Source organism: Eucyclogobius newberryi, unplaced genomic scaffold (assembly GCF_026437365.1).
Source record: "Eucyclogobius newberryi isolate DKJ021-1_F unplaced genomic scaffold, fEucNew1.0.hap1 SCAF_2, whole genome shotgun sequence".
Lineage (NCBI taxonomy): Eukaryota > Metazoa > Chordata > Actinopteri > Gobiiformes > Gobiidae > Eucyclogobius > Eucyclogobius newberryi.
The window spans coordinates 21,513,328-21,533,447 of NW_027315834.1; the positions used below are offsets into that span (position 1 = coordinate 21,513,328).

General features: G+C 40.6%; 1 protein-coding gene across 2 annotated transcripts; it reads left to right on the forward strand.

Annotated features, from left to right (window-relative positions):
* Window positions 1–1,548: 1,548 nt before the first annotated feature.
* LOC140367777 (tenascin-like) lies at window positions 1,549–19,625 on the forward strand. 2 transcript variants are annotated; one of them, XM_072454424.1, is made up of 24 exons: window positions 1,549–1,737; window positions 3,540–3,681; window positions 5,769–6,282; window positions 6,388–7,701; window positions 7,770–8,027; window positions 8,112–8,227; window positions 8,335–8,488; window positions 8,832–9,101; window positions 9,343–9,528; window positions 9,593–9,682; window positions 9,784–10,047; window positions 10,745–11,020; window positions 14,913–15,185; window positions 15,359–15,481; window positions 15,628–15,768; window positions 15,853–15,972; window positions 16,053–16,196; window positions 16,290–16,420; window positions 16,489–16,621; window positions 16,776–16,927; window positions 16,999–17,095; window positions 17,214–17,375; window positions 17,476–17,639; window positions 17,719–19,625. In XM_072454424.1, the coding sequence occupies exons 3-24, from the start codon at window positions 5,805–5,807 to the stop codon at window positions 17,827–17,829; spliced, it is 5,157 nt and encodes a 1,718-aa protein (XP_072310525.1). In that variant the 5' UTR covers window positions 1,549–1,737; window positions 3,540–3,681; window positions 5,769–5,804; the 3' UTR covers window positions 17,830–19,625. The 2 variants fall into 2 exon arrangements, with proteins under 2 accessions (XP_072310525.1, XP_072310524.1); XM_072454423.1 differs by lacking the exons at window positions 1,549–1,737; window positions 3,540–3,681; window positions 5,769–6,282; ... (10 more) ...; window positions 17,476–17,639; window positions 17,719–19,625 and adding exons at window positions 10,296–10,640; window positions 11,815–12,087; window positions 12,439–12,711; window positions 12,801–13,073; window positions 13,977–14,718 and having other exon boundaries at window positions 6,391–7,701.
* Window positions 19,626–20,120: the final 495 nt, after the last annotated feature.

Consider the following 20,120-nt stretch of genomic DNA (forward strand, 5'->3'; position numbering starts at 1 on the left):
CCCGGAGAGAACCCACGGTAACACGGGGAGAACATGCAGACTCCACCCAGAGAGATCATGTGATGTTGGTCTGGTCCAGGAATCAAACCCACGATCTGCTTCTTGGGAGGCAAGAGCGCTAACCGCCTTTGCCACCGTGCACCCCTACATTCAGTATTTATGACATTTAAATCAATAGTGTACCAAGGAAAGCACAGTGTCTTCAGAAAAGTGTTTCAAAAAACACTTTTTAGTCATTTATAATCAATTATGTTTGGTTAAATTGAATACATTACTTATTTTGAGGACCAAAATAACATCATACTAAAACCCTAATATAAACCTCAGTTTTATTACGATGCACTGGTTGGTCCCTTTCAAAGACCAGATTTAATCTCCAGTCTGGATATACAAACCTCTTTTGTTCGGCTCAAAGCTTATTAGCTCTATTGATTTGAGTTCATTTATTTTACAGGCTCCCTGCAGTGGAGCCAGATGACCCATCTACATATCAACTACACTGATGCACTGGAGCACGGGACGCCTTTTTGTGAAGAGATGGATCGATTTCAACCATAAAAGTCTAATAAGGTAAGAGCGATTAAGTTTCAGTCTTTGTACAAGGATCCAAAAAATTTTTTAGACATCATCGTAATATCTTGTATAAAAATGCAATGGAGTTTTTCAACTTTTCAAACCTGATCTGTAATATCATCTGTTGTAGTTGTGTGTCATACGTGATACTGAGTCTTTACAGATTGGTTCATATAAAGTGCATAAACATATTAGGTTGACCTCACCAGTGTTTCCTACATAACTCAGAGCAGGACGTGAGCACAGCTGTGCTGTATGGAAGGAGAAATACCAGCACTCATGAGTTTCTCAGTTTGGCTCCAAACAGCTGTCACAGTTTTGTCACAAATATTTCACTGATTTGACCATTTCCAACTCTACTTCTCAGTTTCCAATCACGCTCAATGAATTTTAGACATTATTGATATGTAGGGAGAAAATATTTCCAGAAATAGCTCTGATAATATGGTAGCCATTAATATGTCATGGGGACACACCAATCAAATCATTTATTGAGAAAATCTTTACTATTCAAATGTCATAGTTAGCATTTTCTGCTGTGTTTTTAATGAAAATGCACTCTTTAGAATGCCAGGCCATCACATTAAAGCAAAAGAACACCTTCCTTATTTATACAAGTAAACATCTTAAGATCCTTGTGCTGATGCTTATTAAGCAAGGTTGTACTCCAGAATATTCCTTACACAGACGATGTGTTGATTGATTAGTTTTCTATTCATTTTGAGTAGAACACAGAGCACCTCCCTCACAACTTTTTCAATCTGTATTTTTCCCTTTACTTTCAGCCAAAGCACATATAAAAATGCTGTTTTTTTTCTGGAATGGTAATGAATGGAAATGTTAACCTTACGTCTCGGGTTTCCTCTGTTCACAAAGTGACCAGTAACCTCGTCATAGAGGCAGGCCGCTCTGGGCTTTACAGTGGTGAGAACAATTACTTCATGCTTCCACCAATTTTCCATGTGTGCCAACCACAGAGTTCCTGCAGCTGGATAACTCAGAGGAGCTGCTAACAAATGGCAGACCAGTCTCCCTTGTGAAGAGGAGCCACTGTGGGAAGTGTCAGCACTGTGGAATCAGGCACAACGAGTGAGCACGGCAAAACTGAACTGAGATGGCCCAATGCCTCAACTTTGGAAGTAACCAACCTTCAGCCTGACTAAGGTAAATACACACTCACACACACAAACTGATGTTACGACCCTGTGTAAGTTCTGGACACGATTAATCGGTTGAAACTGCTCATGAACACATTTAAGAGATGCTTTTGCCACTTCCATCCTCTAAACCAGACACAGAATTCCTCTGGCATGAACGTGATAAACAAAGAGAGGATTACAGAGCTCTGCTGCAAACAGAATGACAGACTACTGACTTCACTGGAGCCACTGTTAGCCCGCTCTGCATAGACTACTGCACATAGGATTTTTATCATACTAATTTAGGGGATTCTTCATTGTAGAATATATATATATATAATATATATGTATTTACTTTTTTGCTAAATTGAAATAGTATTTGTGATATGTTTGGATACAAGCACTATACCAGGGCTGGTTAATAGGGTGAAAATCAAGATACTTTTCCATTCTTTTACCATGTTTGTAAAAGGGGTCGTTTGTGTTGTAGTGAGACACTGATTACTAGGCAACAAGTCTCGTCTGAAAAGAAAATGTCTCTTTTTGTGAGTCGTCCTCTTTCACTGAATCAGTAAATGAGCTTGTTGTATTGAGAGGTCTTTCATTTATAACTTAAATACATACTCATACAGGCTTCATTTGACGAGGGATGGAGTGAAGAAACGGTCTTATTTATAATTCCTCAGCTGTGATTACACTATTTTGCGTTTGCAAAATTACATATTATACAGTGTTTGGGCTTATTAAATCCATGTTTATATGGATCTGAAGGATTTGGCCACACACTACATGTTAAACCAGACAAATGCATAAAACACACTGCACACTATTTCATGGCTAATTATCACCTGTCGTCCCTGTATTTGCACTCATAAACACAATTAAAGACGCCACTGCTGCTCCACCATTTCTTCTTTCAGTGCAGTAGATACGTTATTGAGAACTGCGGTATATGATTTTCACTCAGCAAAACCGTAATTTTAAATCTGTTTAACTTGTCCCTTGCGCTCACAAACCCTTTGGCACATCACTAACATTCAGGAGCGTTCATGTTTGGCTGCATGCACAACTTTAAACTGCACAGCTTTAAACAAGCATTCTTCCAAAGGTGAAGTGACACTGGGGTGGACCATACGAGCGCAGCCAATCAGAGTGTAGCTTTCAGCTTTGTTTTCTGTCTTAATGAGACATAAAATACTTATTTGATTCTGATAGCACGCAGCAGTCTCATTATGTCATAATGAGCAACTTTTACAATATATTCTTTGGGGGAAAACACACAATTTACTAATCACCCCAGCTTTAATCAAGGAGTAGCTCACACCTCCATCTAGTGGTGGAATGTTGTAGAAAGAACTAACGTTTGGGTTATCTTTAATAAAATTTGTATGTCCTTTCAGGTAATATCAGTGATAATCCAAAAGTCAATATTAGGAAATGTTGGTATCATTTAAAATTCTAATGCTTATTAATAAGGTTTTTAAAGTATTTTATGACGCAAAGATAGATTTGGTGTCAGTAAAATATGTCTATGAAGGACAGACATTCCCTTTGTCTGTTTCTCTCTTCTCATTCCCATCAGCCCCTCTAATTTTGCTGCCAAACCATAGGCTCTGGCCCGTCTGTCATGACTCTTTGTAACACTGGCATCTCATTTAGAGGCAAGAGGCCAATCATGCATCACTCAGCTACAGAAAAGGAAAATGGCTGTGTCGGGGATTGACGGTTGTGTAAGGGTTGGGGTTTAAGCACTGGGGGTTTGACCCAAAACTCTCCTCACATTTAAAGGATATCCTCCTCCACACTCTCTCTCCTTCTCTGCTGCAGTGTGGAGCCTGGAGCCGGGGCTGTGAAGAAACAGATAAGCAGCTGTCACCTTGTGGAGAGCTCAAAGACACAAGAAAGCCAAGCTGCACTTCCCTTCCTCTTGTCAAGCTGTCACATTTAATGGACTTCAGAAACCAAAAGGGTGAGTTGTCAAAATACTTTTATTTTCATAAAATGTGTATGTAATTTATTATTTTTTTAACTGGTCAAGTCCAATGGTCTTTTTTTGCATTGCATTCTTTGTGGATGCTGCAACTTCTTCCTTAGTCTGAAAGAAGGAGCTGCCAAACCTGAGATCTGTGGTGCTGATGAGCTGCTGAGGAATACTCCCCAGTGTAATAGGCTCATTGTTGTGGCTGTGGGGTGTAAGTCCAAATATCCAGTTGTAACTGTGCATGGCGGTTTAAAAATGTCTCATCTACATTTGTTTTTCTATTTGCTTTAAATGTTAAATTAATGGCACTTTAGTTTATTTACTCTGTGTCTAAGACACGGTTAGTTTTTCTTGGTCATAGAAAAGCTAATAAATCTTATGTGACTTCAAATAACTGAATACACTGAATGGCTTGGAGTCCTTTTGTAGTGATGGTGGTCAGCCTTTTCTTCTATTAAAATATATACATACATGCGCAATGTGCTGCTCCAATCAACATTTGTGATGTGATTTTCAGGTGCCCTTAGAAGTTCATTCAAACACCTACATGAAATGCAAAAAAAATTGCTAAATTATACAAAAAAACTTTAAAATGTTCATAAATACATTGTGCATAATGACACTGTCTATGTTTTTTGGTTTAAACTAAAGGTTTGGTTTACTTTTAATTCAGCATTCCACACACACTGAAATTGTATACAGTGCCATGTTCCACACATGTGTTTTTAGTTAAAGTGTCCAGACACGTTGTACTATATTGTTCTCAATATAAGAGACACACACAGCTGGCAAAATAATAAATCAAATTAACCGTCACATAATGCATGAAGTAGTACAATTACTGTCTAACGTCTAAAGGAGAACTGAACCATCAGGTGGTACCATGACTGTTTCTTCAACCAGACAAAACAGATGTCTACTCCCAGTTTCACTTTTCCAAGCGGGAAAGTTCCCTTTCCTATTGCCAACATTAGAGGATGCATACAGGATTCTGGTTTGTAGCTTAGTGAAGTTATATTTATTTCAATTTTATGTCCAAATTATTTTTCCATGCCCAAAGAGAGGGAGAGCGTGTCCTAGCCCAACCCCAGCTCGACTATTAATATACAATGGTACATTATTTTGTTTTATGTTATTGCTGTTTTTTGTTATATTGGGCACAATTGGCAGTGATTCACTTTGGGTGATACGCCAGATAATTAAAGATCAACATACTTCTTTTTCACATTTACTGTATGTTTGAAGTTGTCAGAGTAATGGCAGAGTAACGCTGATAGTTGCAGATTTATGACACCCTTCAAAATATGCTTTTATCGCTTTCACTTTCCAGATGTTCAACAACTTGTGAAACTAAAGCTAACTGTCATATATACAGCCAAAGCATGAGATTAAGTAAGAAATATGACTTGAAGGGGGTCAGGTCAGCTGTAGAGTCAAAGATCAGAGCACTAGAAAAACAAAAGATTGATGGAAAGTGTTTGGTTTCAACCTCTGACCTAGTTCTCAAGGACGTGAATGATATTTGTGTCAAAAATTCTCCAGTGGTAGAAGATACTCAATGTTAAAAACGTATTAATATTTGGAGTTACAAGAGAAAAATTACACTTTCTCATGAACATTTCCACCCTAAATAAGCAAATGTTCTCACCCTCTATTTTATTGACATTTGAAGGCTGTTTTTCCCCATTTACAGTCAAATCAGACAGATACCAATCAAAAATATTCTTAATCTTTTAACCAGACGCAGTGGTGAGTTTGTGGTCACAATGACATTTAACTTCACAGGCCTAATTTAAGTGCATGACAATAATGTTTCAATGTTTGACCACAATAACTCGGCCATGAGCCAAATGGTTTCTCAGCAACACTTTCACAACACAACATTTTCACTTCTGCTTACTCAGAATCTTGAACCTTTCATTAGTTCCACATCTTCCCATACATTATAGCGTGTCATCTGATTCATGGGATTTAGTCCTGATGATTTGGAGTAATTACTATTATATAATGGCACAGTTCAGTTGGTTTGTGAATATTTCAGCTGTTTTGTCAAAAATATTGTCTTCTGTTCACAGATTATTAATCATCAAAAGATTATTTCATCAACTAGCATGGATATGAGAAGACTTCCGGGGAGCCTACTTTTGACTTTTTTTATTGCCTTATCTGAAGCTGAGCTGCTGAAGAAAATCTTGAGACATCGAAGGCAGACTGTGGTGTCCTCAAAGGAACATTACATCAGCCTCCCCAATACAAACAAGTCTGTGTTATTCAACCATGTTTACAACATCAATGTTCCTGCCAGTGCCCTCTGTACAGTGGACCTGGATGCTCCAGGAAGCACACAGATGTATCCTATGAAAGCAGCAGCCTCTGCAGGACATCCCATCCTTGAGCACACTGTCCATGGAGACAACCAAGTTGTCTTTACTCACCGCATAAACATCCCTCGACAGGCCTGTGGCTGCGCTGAAGACCTGCCTGTCTTGAAGGACCTTTTGAAACGTTTGGAAATGCTTGAAAGACAAGTGTCAGCTTTAAACGTGCAGTGCAGCGCCAGCTCTCCATGTTGCAATACAAAATCAACAGGTAAGTCACTACTTACATGAGCAATTGGTTTAACAACTTTAGAATCATGTGAATATAGTGAAGACGTTTGACTGTTTTCTAAATTATGTTTTGATGTTCTCTCAGGTGATGTAGGAACCAGGCCATACTGTAATGGCCATGGAAACTTCAGTGCTGAGATGTGTAGCTGTGTGTGTGAGCCGGGCTGGAAGGGACCCAACTGCACCCAACCAGAATGTCCCCAGAACTGCAGCGACAAGGGCCACTGCGTACAGGGGACGTGTGAGTGCTTCAAAGGGTTTTCTGGAGAGGATTGTTCTTTGGAGACCTGTCCTGTGCACTGTGGGACACATGGACAGTGTGTGGGTGGTCTGTGTGTCTGCTCTGAAGGTTTCTTTGGAGTAGACTGCTCGCAGGCAGATTGTCTGAACAACTGCTTTGGCCGTGGTCTCTGTGTGGATGGAGACTGTATTTGTAATCATCCCTGGAGTGGAGTGGATTGTGCTGAGGTCACATGTCCCAATGATTGCTTCGACAATGGGCGCTGTGTAAATGGTACCTGCTTTTGTGACGAGGGCTACTCAGGACTGGACTGTGGGGCGCGCACTTGTTTTAATAACTGCCATGGAAATGGTTTCTGTGTGGAGGGCCGGTGTGTTTGCACAGCCGGATACAGCGGAGAAGACTGCTCTCTGCTCACTTGCCTCAATGACTGCAGTGACAGAGGCTCGTGCTTCAATGGAGTCTGTATCTGTGATGTGGGCTACCAGGGAGAGGACTGCAGCCAGTTAGCATGTGTGAACAACTGCAACACACGGGGCCAATGCATAAATGGACAATGTGCATGTGATGTAGGTTTCCAGGGTGAGGACTGTTCTGAGTTATCTTGTCCAAGCAGCTGTCACCACAAGGGGCGCTGTGTGAATGGACAGTGTGTCTGCCATGAGGGCTTCACAGGAGAGGACTGTAGCATCAGAACATGTCCTTCAAACTGCTTTAGCCGAGGCACCTGCATCAAAGGCCACTGTAGATGTTACGCTGGTTTCAGCGGAGAGGATTGCAGCCAGCTGAGCTGTCCCAACAACTGTAAAGACAGAGGCCGCTGCATTGATGGACAGTGTATCTGTGAAGAGGGCTTCACTGGAGAAGACTGCAGTCAAAGTGCTTGTCCCAATGACTGCATGAAAAGGGGCTACTGCCTTGATGGCACATGCATCTGTGAAGAAGGCTTCTTTGGCGATGACTGTTCGGGTTTAGTATGTCCTGATAACTGCAACAACAGGGGGCGCTGCATCAAAGGGAAATGTTTCTGTGAGAATGGTTATGAGGGGGAAAGCTGTGCAACTGTAAGCTGCCTCAACAACTGCCATAACAATGGCCAGTGTGTAGATGGTCAGTGTCTCTGTGAGGAGGGATACACAGGAGATGACTGCTTTGAAGGTAAGAAACCAATATTTCAACAGAGGAAAAAAAAACATAAAAATGACAGTTTTACCTGTATTTTTCAGTGTCTCCACCGAAAGATCTCATGGTGGGCGAGGTTACTAAGGACACTGTGGACCTGTCTTGGACCAATGACATGTTGGTGACAGAGTACCTTGTGACATCCACCAGTTCTGGGGACCTGTACCAGACGTTCATAGTTCCTGGAGACCAAACTGCTGCCACTATCAAAGAATTGGAGCCAGGCGTTGAGTATCTCATCAATGTCTTTGCTGTATTAAGCAGCAAAAAGAGTGTGCCAGTCAGTGCCAGGGTGGCTACTCGTACGTCCAAATTATCTGAATGATAATTGGCCACTTACGCTAAATACAGAGTGGTAACTACCATCTTTTTCTGCTGGCCTTTAGTTTTGCCTCAACCCGAGGGAGTAATATTCACATCTGTAAGAGAGACTTCAGTTGAAGTATCTTGGGACAAGCTAGAAATCCCCTTTGATGGCTGGGAGATATATTTCCGCAATATGGTTTGTGAATTATCATTATTCAAGCTTGCTTTAGAAAATAATCTACTTATTAGTGTTTCACATAATGTTGTCTTTAAATTTTAAATAAATGTATTCTTCTTCTACAGAAAGAAGAAAATGGAAAAATTTTGAATATTGTCCCACCCTCACAAAGCCAGTTTGTCCAGTCAGGTCTTGGGTCGGGCCAGGAGTATGAAGTATCAGTTAACATCATCAAGAACAATACAAGAGGACCCCAGACTTTCCGAAGGGTGACAACACGTGGGTTATTTATAAATAGTTATATTTCATGTGTCAGCAGTGCTCAGTGGTAGAGCTTTAGCCCATGAACCCAGATGTTGATCCCACCTCTAACTGGCATAGTGTTGGTGCGTTCCTGAATGAATGTGGTTGTGGAACTGTGTTGTTGGCAGTAGTTGTATGCACATATTGGCAACCACAGATTTGTCAATTCAATTTATTTTGCCATCACCCAAAGGAAACATACATTTTCTATTTTATTGTAGATAGTCACCAGAATTGACTTATGAGTCTGTTTTAGCCAGTTCAACATTTACCTGTGACAGAACAAAAGAAATGCACCATAATGCCTTATTTTTGTCAGGAATTGAAGGGCCTCAGCAGCTGCAGGTGAAGGATGTGACGGCTTCCTCTGCTCTGATCAGCTGGTCTCAGCCTGTGCCTCCCACAGACAGGGTCATTATGTCCTATGCACTAAGCTCTGATCCCTCAGACCAAACCAGTGCAGAAATCCTCACTCCAGATCACCAGAGCAGTATTGAAGGCCTGAGGCCAGACACTGAGTACACAGTTTCCCTGGTGTGCAGAACTGGAGACAGCAACAGTGATCCTGTCACCGCAACATTTACTACAGGTAAATATATTAATATTACAGCTGTTCCTCCCTATGTCGGATTAGCCCCATTCATCCAGTGTCAATGGCTGTCTTGTTGAGAAAATTGGTGAGTAAACACGACTGACAGAGAGAGACCGCAGCCTGTGGACGCGGGCCGCCTGATTACTCATACAAATAGACTGCAAACCAGGTTTGATCTATTGTGGCCATTCAACAAGTGGAAATTATTGTCTTTGAACATTTGTGTGCTTTTTTTTAGCTTTGGATGCTCCTAAAGATCTGCACGCTGTCTCACAGTCTGACAGTACCATCACTGTGCAGTGGATCAACAGTGAGGCTGAGGTTAGTAACTACAGGGTGAAGTACAGCCCCATCTCCGGAGCTGCACATGGAGAAGAGTTGTTTCCACAAGGGCCCGGTGACACCACAACTGCTACAATTACTGGTAAAAATCATAAAAACATAGATTTAACAATAACATAATAATTCTAAACTATTGATTTGTTTAGGATTGTTACCAGGAACTGAGTATGGCATTGGAGTAACAGCTGTGAAGAATGAGAGGGAAAGCATTCCAGCTACAACAAATGCAGACACAGGTGAAAGACATCTGCCTCTACTTTTCATTCTGAATCTGTTTGATGACGTAAAATATGTGGTGCTAATTTTCTACTTCCTCTGTGAATTAACTTTCTACTAGAACTGGACCCTCCTATAAACTTAGAGAAAATGGAGTCCACAGAGACATCGCTCACACTGATGTGGCAGAAACCTCAGGCGAAGGTGTCTGGATATAAACTGATGTATGTGACTGAAGAGGGTCAGTTTGAGGAGTTTGACCTGTCTGCCACAGCCACTACCTTTGTAGTTCCAACGCTTACTGCTGGAACCACCTACACTTTCACACTAGCTGCAGAGAGAGGTCACAAGAGGAGTGCACCTGCCACTGTGTCTGAGTCCACAGGTGAGTAATAAAGTGTATGAACGTACAATACAATACATTTGTACATTTGTGAGTGAATGATTATGTCTGTGAGAGTGAAACTGTAATTATTGTTATGAATATATATATATATATATATATATATATAATATTATATATAATATTAGCTTGCATATATAACTTGTCATCTGATAAAAACAAAACCATAATGTGTATAAATGTTTTTCAGTGGTTCCCAGCTATCAATAACATGCACTTTAACATTTTAGCACACAGATCCAGTTCTTCTGATGTACTTTCATTGAAAATTAAAGATGCCCCCTCAACCCCACAGTCTGAATGGGATTCTGGAAAAGGTCACGCCCCAGACCCTAGTCTTCAAGACTCTGATAGGACCTTCACCAATGACGCTACTGTAACGGGCTCTGGGGCGGAGCCTGACCACTCTATAATGGAGGAATTTATCTTTACAAATATAACAGATACACAGTTTCATGCTGACACACTGCCAAGAAGAGTGACAAAAGACAAAATTAATAAACACAACAAGTATCCATTAAAAGGGGTGGTACAAGAGAAAAGTACTTTACTTCAACATATACCCTCCCTTAAAGGTACATGGCATAGTATTGGTTTAACTATAGGATGCATACGTATTTACCAGTATTCAGTAAATCGTGTATTACTGCAAAGTTGATACATTTTGTCTATTCACCAGAGGAGAGCAATTCTTTGGTGCTAAACCTCACCCTCTCTGACATTACATGGGACAGCATCACAGCATCCTGGGGTTCCATGGGTGGGGATTTTGACAGCTTTGTCCTTGAGGTAACCAACTTGGACAACATGGCAGAGAGCCAGAACCTGACATTGTCAGGAGGTGCTTTCAGTCTGGTCCTATCTGGGCTGACTCCAAACACCACCTACACAATTGGACTGTATGGGATGTATCAAGGTTCCTTCCTTGAACCTACTTACTCTGAGGCCACTACAGGTACACGCTTCAAGACATATGCAACATTACTTTCCTTCCATTATTTGCTACATTCACTTTGAGCTTGTGATTGCACTTAATTCATTAGGTCAAACTAATTCCGGGGATCTGCTATATTAACCCTTCTGCATGAGACAAGGACATATTAATAAAATACACAGTCATCTATTCCGTGCATACCCTCCAGCCACTGTTTCTGTCTGAGAGAGGGTCTTCCATCAGGAGCAAAGAGCTGCCCTGTCAGTCTCCTTGTTCACTGCTTCCATTCTACTCCATCTATCAACTTTGGTCACTTGCATGGTATCCCCTCTTTTACCATCCCATTAAGCAAGGTATATTGCTACCATGCTGCAATGATTGCAAAAGCAAACCAAAAACTTCACCAATCATTCAGTGTAGTTGAGTGCCACCTCATTTCATTCCATCAAGCTTCCTTCATGGGCCAATTGATTAACCTTGAGAGATCATTTCCCCACTGTCAGTGCTCACAGTGTATGAGAACAGTAGTGACGTTTCAGTAGCACATGATCATACTGTCAACATCTTCAGCACTGAGTCCTCTCATTCTGAGACAATCTTTCCTTCTCTTGTATTTCTACAATTTTGCATGCAGTTTGCATATATAAATATTGATCTAAAACATGATTATTCACTGTATAGTAGACTATAGCAAACACAGCCTAATTAATACAGCAACACATATGTTGGATTATTGGCGGGTGAAAGGTGATATTTAGATACACATTAACAAGCTACTGTCACTGTAGGATAAAATGTTATCTTTCTCTCTTTAGTGAGTGAACCTGTGGTCGGCAAACTGTATGTGTCTAACATAACTTCAGAGAGCTTTACAATGCACTGGAATGGCACTGAAGGAAAGATGGATGGTTTCACACTGGAGATCATTGATTCTGATTGGTTAACAGAACCTCAGGAATTTAATATAACCCGAAACCTACAATCCCATGACATCACAGGGCTCAGGCCCAGCACTGACTATATAGTTTACCTCTATGGGATGTACAAGGGATCTCGAACCACTGCCATCAGTATTGTTGCTTCCACAGGTATTTTGAATTGTTTTGACTGATGTTAGTACTAGGGCCCGACCAGTACCTCGGCTGTCTGATATTATCAGAATAAGTGCGCTTAGAGAAATCTCAGCCTTGCGCCAACATTTTGTTGATATGCATGGACTCTACACAAGTTCACTTTTTACATACAGAATGGAACAGTAATACAATTGTTTAAAATTGCCCTCTACACACAGCAAAAATGATTGTGCCACAAAATGCCATATTGGTTGGGCCCTGGCTAGTACAATGCCATATAGGCTTCTTCTCCACAAGTTTCTATGCAAGTTCTTGAAACCTTTTGCACAAAATGAATAATATACAACATTATTTCTTTCCTTGAAGCTGAGGAGCCTGAATTGTCCAAACTTGTTGTCACTAATATTACCTCAGACCGCTTCACTCTCTTGTGGCAGACATGGGACAGGTCCTTTGATAACTTTATAGTTGAAGTCAGAGAGTCCGCAGTGCCCTCTCAGGCAATGGGACGTGTCCTGCCTGGAGACATTCATACCACGGTCATGACTGGACTTAAAGCAAGCACAAGCTATGATATTAAGCTTTATACAAGCAGCAATGACCACTCTATACAGCCTCTATATGCTGTGGCTATCACAGGTATAACATTACAACCCTTTTTGCTGCATGAGTTGTACAGGCAGTTTAGATGGGAACAATGTAACTGAATCATTGTCTTTTTTGTTCAGAGAGCATCCCACAGTTGGGGACCATAGCTGCTTCTTCAGTGAGCCCACACAACCTCAGCTTGTCCTGGAATACACTTTCAGGCCATTTTGATGGCTTTGTTGTCCGGGTCAGTGACTCAGAGCAGCTTTCTGAAGCACTGGAGTTTACTCTGCCTGGAGATGCCCGTAATATTACCCTGTCCAACCTGATGGATGCTACTGACTATGATATTGAATTGTACGGTATTTCACACGGGCGCCATACTAACTCTGTGTTAGCACAGGCCACAACAGGTACTATGTATTTTATTCAACAAAAAGTTTAATTATTATGCAGGGATAAAATGGTTTATAATAACACATCATTACTTCCTTCCAATGGCAAATATATATATATAATCAAGCTCAATAACTAGAGAAATATTCTGTTGTAGTCATCTGGACACTTCTTTTCGTTCACAATCTGCAGATCTAGTCTGTGAACTCAGTTATTTATCCAATTCTGAGCTGAGTAAGCCCTGAGTAACCCTCCTGATGAGAGCTTGTCTTGTTTATCTATTCGTTTTCACTGTTCTAGATTTCCCCTGAAACGAATGATCTTTGTTTACCCTAACAGTCCTGCAATATAGCCATAGAAGTCCTTATTGCTGACATCACTGTTGAGTACTGGATGAGCATCTGAATACCCATGCCCAATACTCATGCTGCCCCCTGGCTTCAAAATGCTGTTGAATATTAAATATAGAAATGGAACCTTAAACCTCCATTCCTGTTTAATGAGGGGTTCTCTTTTTTTTAAACAAAAATGGCCTCCTTGACTCTTCTTTCAAACCATCTGCTCTGCTCAGAATCTTTGCCTCTCTGTTTTCAAAAGAATGTTTTTTGGCTTTAAGATGAAGATGCACGGGGCTCTGTAATCCTGAATGTAAAACTCTTAACAACTTGAGAATGACTCGTGGATGAGAGTCGAAACGTAGTGTTTTTAAAAAAGTCCAGATGACTACAACTTTTTCTACAATAGAACACTCCTGGGCGAATGAGGGATTACACCGTCTATTCAAACTCCACTTAATTCTAACTAACTTTAACTAGAAATTGGAAATGCTTTTGCAACCATTGCTCTCATTAGTCTGCTAATACATATATTTTGCTCTCCCTCTTATTTCTTTTCTGTGTTCTGGGGCTCAATCACTTTAGCTTCTTTACCTAAGGTGGAAAACTTGACAGTTTCCAACATAACTCCTTATGGGTTCCGTGTATCATGGGAAGTCAAGTTGCAGCAGCAGCAGCATCAGCAGCATCAGCAGCATCAGCAGGACAATGATACGCCCTCTAGTGGTGGCTTCAGTCATTTTAATGTAATAGTGACAGACTCAGGCTGGCTGCTGGAGCCTCAGGAATACACTGTACCAGGGGACCGTGGTCACCTGGACATCTCTGGTCTCATCACGGGCATAGGCTACGAGGTCAGGCTGACTGGAGTGTCGGAGTCCGGCCTCCTCTCTCGACCTCTCACCACAGTGGCTGCGACAGGTATTTGCTGCGGCCAATCAGGGTCCAATAAAAGGTCTCGTACAGCTCTTTGTGCATTCTGGACCTGTTCAAGCTGAAGTTTCATCATCACTATTAACAATAACAACCATTTCAAAATCTACAAAATTCAAATTTTGGAGGAACAAAGTTTTTTATATTTTCACACGATGATGGTGCAGCTTTGGTACAACTTGGGCCTAATACTAATCTCAAATGTTCTTCTTTTACAGACTTGATAGACGTTAGTGTATTCTTTGCTTTCTTTTGTCTAAGGGAAGTCTTGTACCTCTTTTGTTATACACATAAAAGTGATTTTCAAGCATGAAATATTTGATTTGCTCTGAATGCTTGGAAACGGTCCTTGATAATATTGTAGTTACCGATATTCTGTCTGCCTACTTCATCTTTATCAAACACATGTGCAGAGACTGACATGACATTAATGTTTATTGTCTTTTTTTCCTAACCTTATTCCTAACCTTACACTTGAGCATGGCCACTTGAAGATAATCAAGTCAAATGTCTATCTAACCATCTTTTTATCACACAGGAGTTTCAGCAAACAAAAATGTATTCCAACACTGTTTGTTTTTTGAGCAGAAGCGGAGCCTGAGGTGGAGCATCTCTTTGTGTCAGATGTCACAGCTAATAGTTTCCGTTTGTCTTGGGCGGCAGATGAGGACATGTTTGATAGATTTCTGATCAAACTAAGAGACAGTAAAAGAGTAGCACGCCCACAGGAGTACAGTGTTCATGGTGATGAGCGAACCCTGGTTTTAAAAGGACTGATGGGTGGCACAGAGTATGAAATTGAACTATATGGAATCAAGTTGGGCTGGCGATCCCAGGGTATTACTGGCATCGCCCAGACAGGTATTTACTCAACACTACAATGTCTAACGGCTATTTTTTTGATCCGCATGGCTTTTCTGTGCAAACAGCACTAATCGTTTTGCCTCTCTGCTTAGGCTGCTCTACGCATGTCCAATACTATGTCTATTTTCACTCGAGCATTGATTACTATCAACATGTTTTCTCTTTGATAGGTCTGGCCACTCCACATGGGCTTCATTTCTCTGAAGTGACTGACTCTTCAGCAGTTGTTCACTGGGCCAAGCCTCAGTCTCCTGTGGATAATTACCGCATCACCTATCTGCCATTTGAAGGAGGTACACATAACTTTAATTGATGAGATGTTGCAATTCTGGGTTCACATAAAGCTTTTGTCCAAGGAAACAGTTTCCTCTTGTTTTATTATTGTTTGTTTCATACTCATTCCTCATATGGAGTACAAATGTCCAATGCTTACCCACAGGAAGTCCACTTCTGTTGACTGTAGATGGCAGCGTGTTTGAGGCTTTGCTGCCCAATCTGATCCCAGGCAAAATCTACCAAGTAACAGTACATGCTGTGAAGGGCCTGGAGGAAAGTGACAGCACCGATGTTGTGACCACTGGTTTGTGTCTTTGCTCACTCAGTGCTACTTGACTTGTGTGTATGTTGAGGAATGTAAAATATTATTACTTTTTGTTTTTCATAGCACTGGACAAACCTGGACAGCTTATTGCAGTAAATGTCACTGTTGACTCTGCTACACTGCTGTGGCAGCCTTCTGTGGCTACAGTGGATGGTTATGTGATTACTTACCGGGCGGATGCTGGTACTTGAATGGTTCCTTACATGTAATATGTATTTTGCAACCCCTACAACTGAGATAATGTCATTGTGTTGACAATATAGCTGCCCCGGTGGTGGAGCATGTCACTGGAAACACGGTGGAGTTTGAGATGTCCTCTCTGGCTCCAGCCACACACTATACTGTGGCACTTACAGCTGTAAAAGAAGCTCACAAAAGTGACCCTGCTTTTACAGAATTTACCACAGGTATGTCTACAACATTGTTGTCCATTTACATAAAAAGTAAGACTGATAAAACATTTGAACAGAGAACAGTACAGTGTGGTGGTGTGGTTTCAGATGTGGACCCTCCTCAGGACTTGACTGCTGCTGGTATTCAAACGGACAGTGCTACTCTGACCTGGAGCCCTCCGCAGGCTGCTGTCACAGGCTACACTCTAACCTTTTCCTCCGCTGATGCTACCATCAGGGTATGTACATGGAGACTGTCAATAGACATCTACTTGTTTCATTCATTCTTCTGTGTTTGTGATCACAGGAGGTTGTGCTAAGCCCCACTGCCACATCCTACCACATGGATGAGCTGACAGGCTCCACCAAGTACACGGTAAAGCTGTCGGCCATAGCGGGGACCCAGAAGAGTCAAGCCATCAGCGTTGTATTCAACACCAGTAAGATGCACTGTGCTTAGAAATGTTGACAGTTTAATTTAATCTAAATCCTCTTCAAATTATATTTCTTCACAAACATCTAGGATTGATAATAATGCATTATGTCTGTTGTGTTTTCTATAATGCATTAAAACATGTTGATTTATGCTTTTAGCTGGACAAATGTACAGATTCCCTAAGGACTGTGCCCAGATATTCCTGAGTGGAGAAACTCTCTCTGGTCTCTACACCATCTACGTGTCAGGGGAGGAGAGCCAGCCTCTTCAGGTCCACTGTGACATGACCTCTGATGGGGGCGGATGGCTGGTGAGTACAGAGAGTTAAGTCCAAATACTGCACTTCAGTACACTTACCTGGTATTTTTGATTGACACACAGGTTTTCCTGAGACGTCAGAATGGAAAGTTGGAGTTCTTTCGAAACTGGAAGAACTACACAGCAGGCTTTGGCAACATGAGTAATGAGTTTTGGCTCGGTATGATTCTCTTCTTTCACACTATTTCACACACTTGTTACACTCACGTTACACATATTATATTATTATATTATAATATACATTATATTTTGATGTACGGGTCAATTCTGCTTTATAGGTCTTTCCAACTTACATAAAATTACCTCTTCTGGACATTATGAGCTCCGTGTGGACCTGAGAGACAGTGGGGAGTCAGCTTATGCAAAGTATGACAAGTTCAGTATCGCAGAGCCAAGAACCAGATACAAAATCTACGTAGGAGCATATAGTGGCACTGCAGGTACATTATGTCCATTACCTTTATCCCACAAAACAATTGTGCAGCCTCTATTTAGATGAATGAAACATGTACTAAACCCATTTGCAAATCTTTTGAACAGGTGACTCAATGATATACCACCAAGGCCGACCTTTTTCCACTTATGACAATGATAATGACATTGCAGTCACCAACTGTGCCTTGTCCTATAAGGGCGCTTTTTGGTATAAAAACTGTCACCGCGTCAACCTCATGGGAAAATATGGGGATAGCACTCATAGTAAGGCAAGTACAATGTGATGAACCGGCTATTTGTCTTTTGTCTAAATGTTTTAGGGACTTATATCTTGTATCTTTCTGACAGGGTATAAACTGGTTCCACTGGAAGGGCCATGAACATTCAATTGAATTTGCTGAGATGAAGATTAGACCAGCCAACTTCAAAAATGGCGAAAACAGAAAGAAACGGTCTTAACTAACTCATGAATCTCTCTTAGTTTTGTCACATTCAAAGCTCCCCTTCACCGCTCAGACACTTGCACGGATTCAACTCAGATTAGTATTTTTTATTTTAAAGAAACCAAAGATTAGTGAGAACCCACCTAGTGTAGCCGTATCAGAGACGTATTGTTTAGTAGTCCTCTAAACTTTGCATGTACATTTATGTTTCTTACTAAATTGAACCAAATGCTTTGTCAAAATCAATGTAAAGATTTAGTGAATGACATGTCATAGGCACAACATCTTGCCCATCATCTCCATAACATATGCTGATTCATTAACTTTCTCCTAAACCCACAATAAATAACTAGATATTTTGCATATTACAAGGGAGAACATAGTTTGCATTGATTCAATTATTTCTGAATTATATTAATAAACATTGCTGGTGTTCCTAAACCTTTCAGGCCGGTACCCCCCAAAATAAGCATACAACAGACTTGGGACCCCCACATTGAAATTAGATATATGTCTGTAATAATTTCAAGTTGTACATTTTTCAAATTCGGATTACTTGTATATATTTTAGTATTGTATTATGTTATCTGTCACTATTGCACCAACACATACTGTTTTCAACTAAAAAATGCAGTGTCATAACTTTTAAATGACATTATGAATTCATCTCGTGACCCCCAGCTCACACTTCGCGCCCCCCACTAGCGACTGCTGGAGCCTCAGGAGTACACTTTGGGAACCACTGAATTAGGCTCTGATTTACTGCCCTACAGTGCTATGTTACAGCCTCCCTCCAGCAGATGTCAGTGTTCGTTGTTATTTCAATCATAGATTTCCTCTGTAAATGTGTGTTTCTTTGCCATAACAGTTAGTCATCTAAAGTTTATCAAAATAAGTTTCAGCTCAACTTTTCCTTTGTGATTCTAAAAAGGAAAAAAGTGTTTTAAGTGCTGTGTAACTTTAACTTGTGATTCTGTTAATGGCCCTTATATGTATTAATTGGGACATTATTCTGTGTTTGAATAATGGATGAACAAAAAGTTAGTGTAAATCCATTCAGTGTAATGGTTGATCTGGTTGATCACGACCGACTTGGAACGACCTTTTGGCATCATTTTCCTCTCAGTCCTCCCATGTCATATAGAACATTTCAATGTGACAAAGAGGAATGCAGACAAACATATACAGGCTCGGAGCTGGAAGGTTTCCACATTGAGGTCTGACCTTTGACTGTTGACGAGGATATCTGCTTATGCATTTTATCCGTCTAACTTCTTCATCTCAAGTGAATTTCAGAAAGTGAGGCATCATTATGAGAATGAGAATAACCTGTTATGAGAATAACCTGTTTGATATTCAACCTCAATGATTAAACATATAGATCTGAAATGTTTCACAAGTGTAAATAATTCATTTATTTGACCTTATTTTATTATTCCAAGGCATTACCACTGTCTTGAGAAGCAAAGTTGAAATAATAACTTAAAGTAACTTAAAAGTAACTTAAAGCGGCACTATGTAACTTTCTGGTGCGGGGTCCGCCCTCTTCTTGTCTCAATGGAGATGTTATTGCTATAAGTGAAATGTTTAAAGCTTATGGCATAAACCTTGTATGTCATTAAATTTACACATTTTCAGGCGTCTTTATTTAGATAAAAATATGTATTCTTACTGTGAGACTGGTTGCCTCTCCACAGATCTGATCTATAATTTGGCCTGCCTGCTTGTCTCCAAGGAGATAGATAGGTTTAATGCCAAACTGTGAAACATCCCAGGCAAAGCAATAACATGTCTATTTCGAAACCTCCCAAAAAGTGACACTCATGATACTGTAAATAAAGACAGACTGTGTTTATTTGTGTGTATTTCATTTGTTCACTTTAAACTACGATCAGAGAGAAGGAAAGTGACTGACTAAAGGACATTGGGCAACAGTTCTCAGAAAGGTCCAAGTCCCATTACAGAACATTGTGATCCTCCCACTGTTTAAACAGCTCTGTTTGTTCAATGAGCCGCTCACATTTACATCGTTCATACAACCAGCACATTTCATCTGCTTCAATCTGTGTCTATAATTTATTTTTGTGACATTTATTTTGTTTGTTTCCATGTACTAGAGGTTACATTTAATGAAGTATAAAACATGGGCACAAGTTGAGCAGAAGTGGCTATTGCCTTGGAAAACCTGTTCGCATTCATGCTACGCTGAAGCCTGTAGGGCTGCCATATATCATGTATTTCAAGGAAACCTTTTCCCAGGAGTCTGCTATATTTAAATTGGCTGTGCTCTTGGTGCAGAGTCCTCGG

What these genes read in the sequence shown, in the direction of transcription:
- LOC140367777 (XM_072454424.1), top strand. Translation starts at nt 5,805, where the DNA reads ATGGATATGAGAAGACTTCCGGGGAGCCTACTTTTGACTTTTTTTATT. An exon ending in CTGATGGGGGCGGATGGCTG is followed by an intron (nt 16,928 to 16,998) that starts GTGAGTACAGAG and finishes ATTGACACACAG; the next exon opens with GTTTTCCTGAGACGTCAGAA. An exon ending in GAGTAATGAGTTTTGGCTCG is followed by an intron (nt 17,096 to 17,213) that starts GTATGATTCTCT and finishes TCTGCTTTATAG; the next exon opens with GTCTTTCCAACTTACATAAA.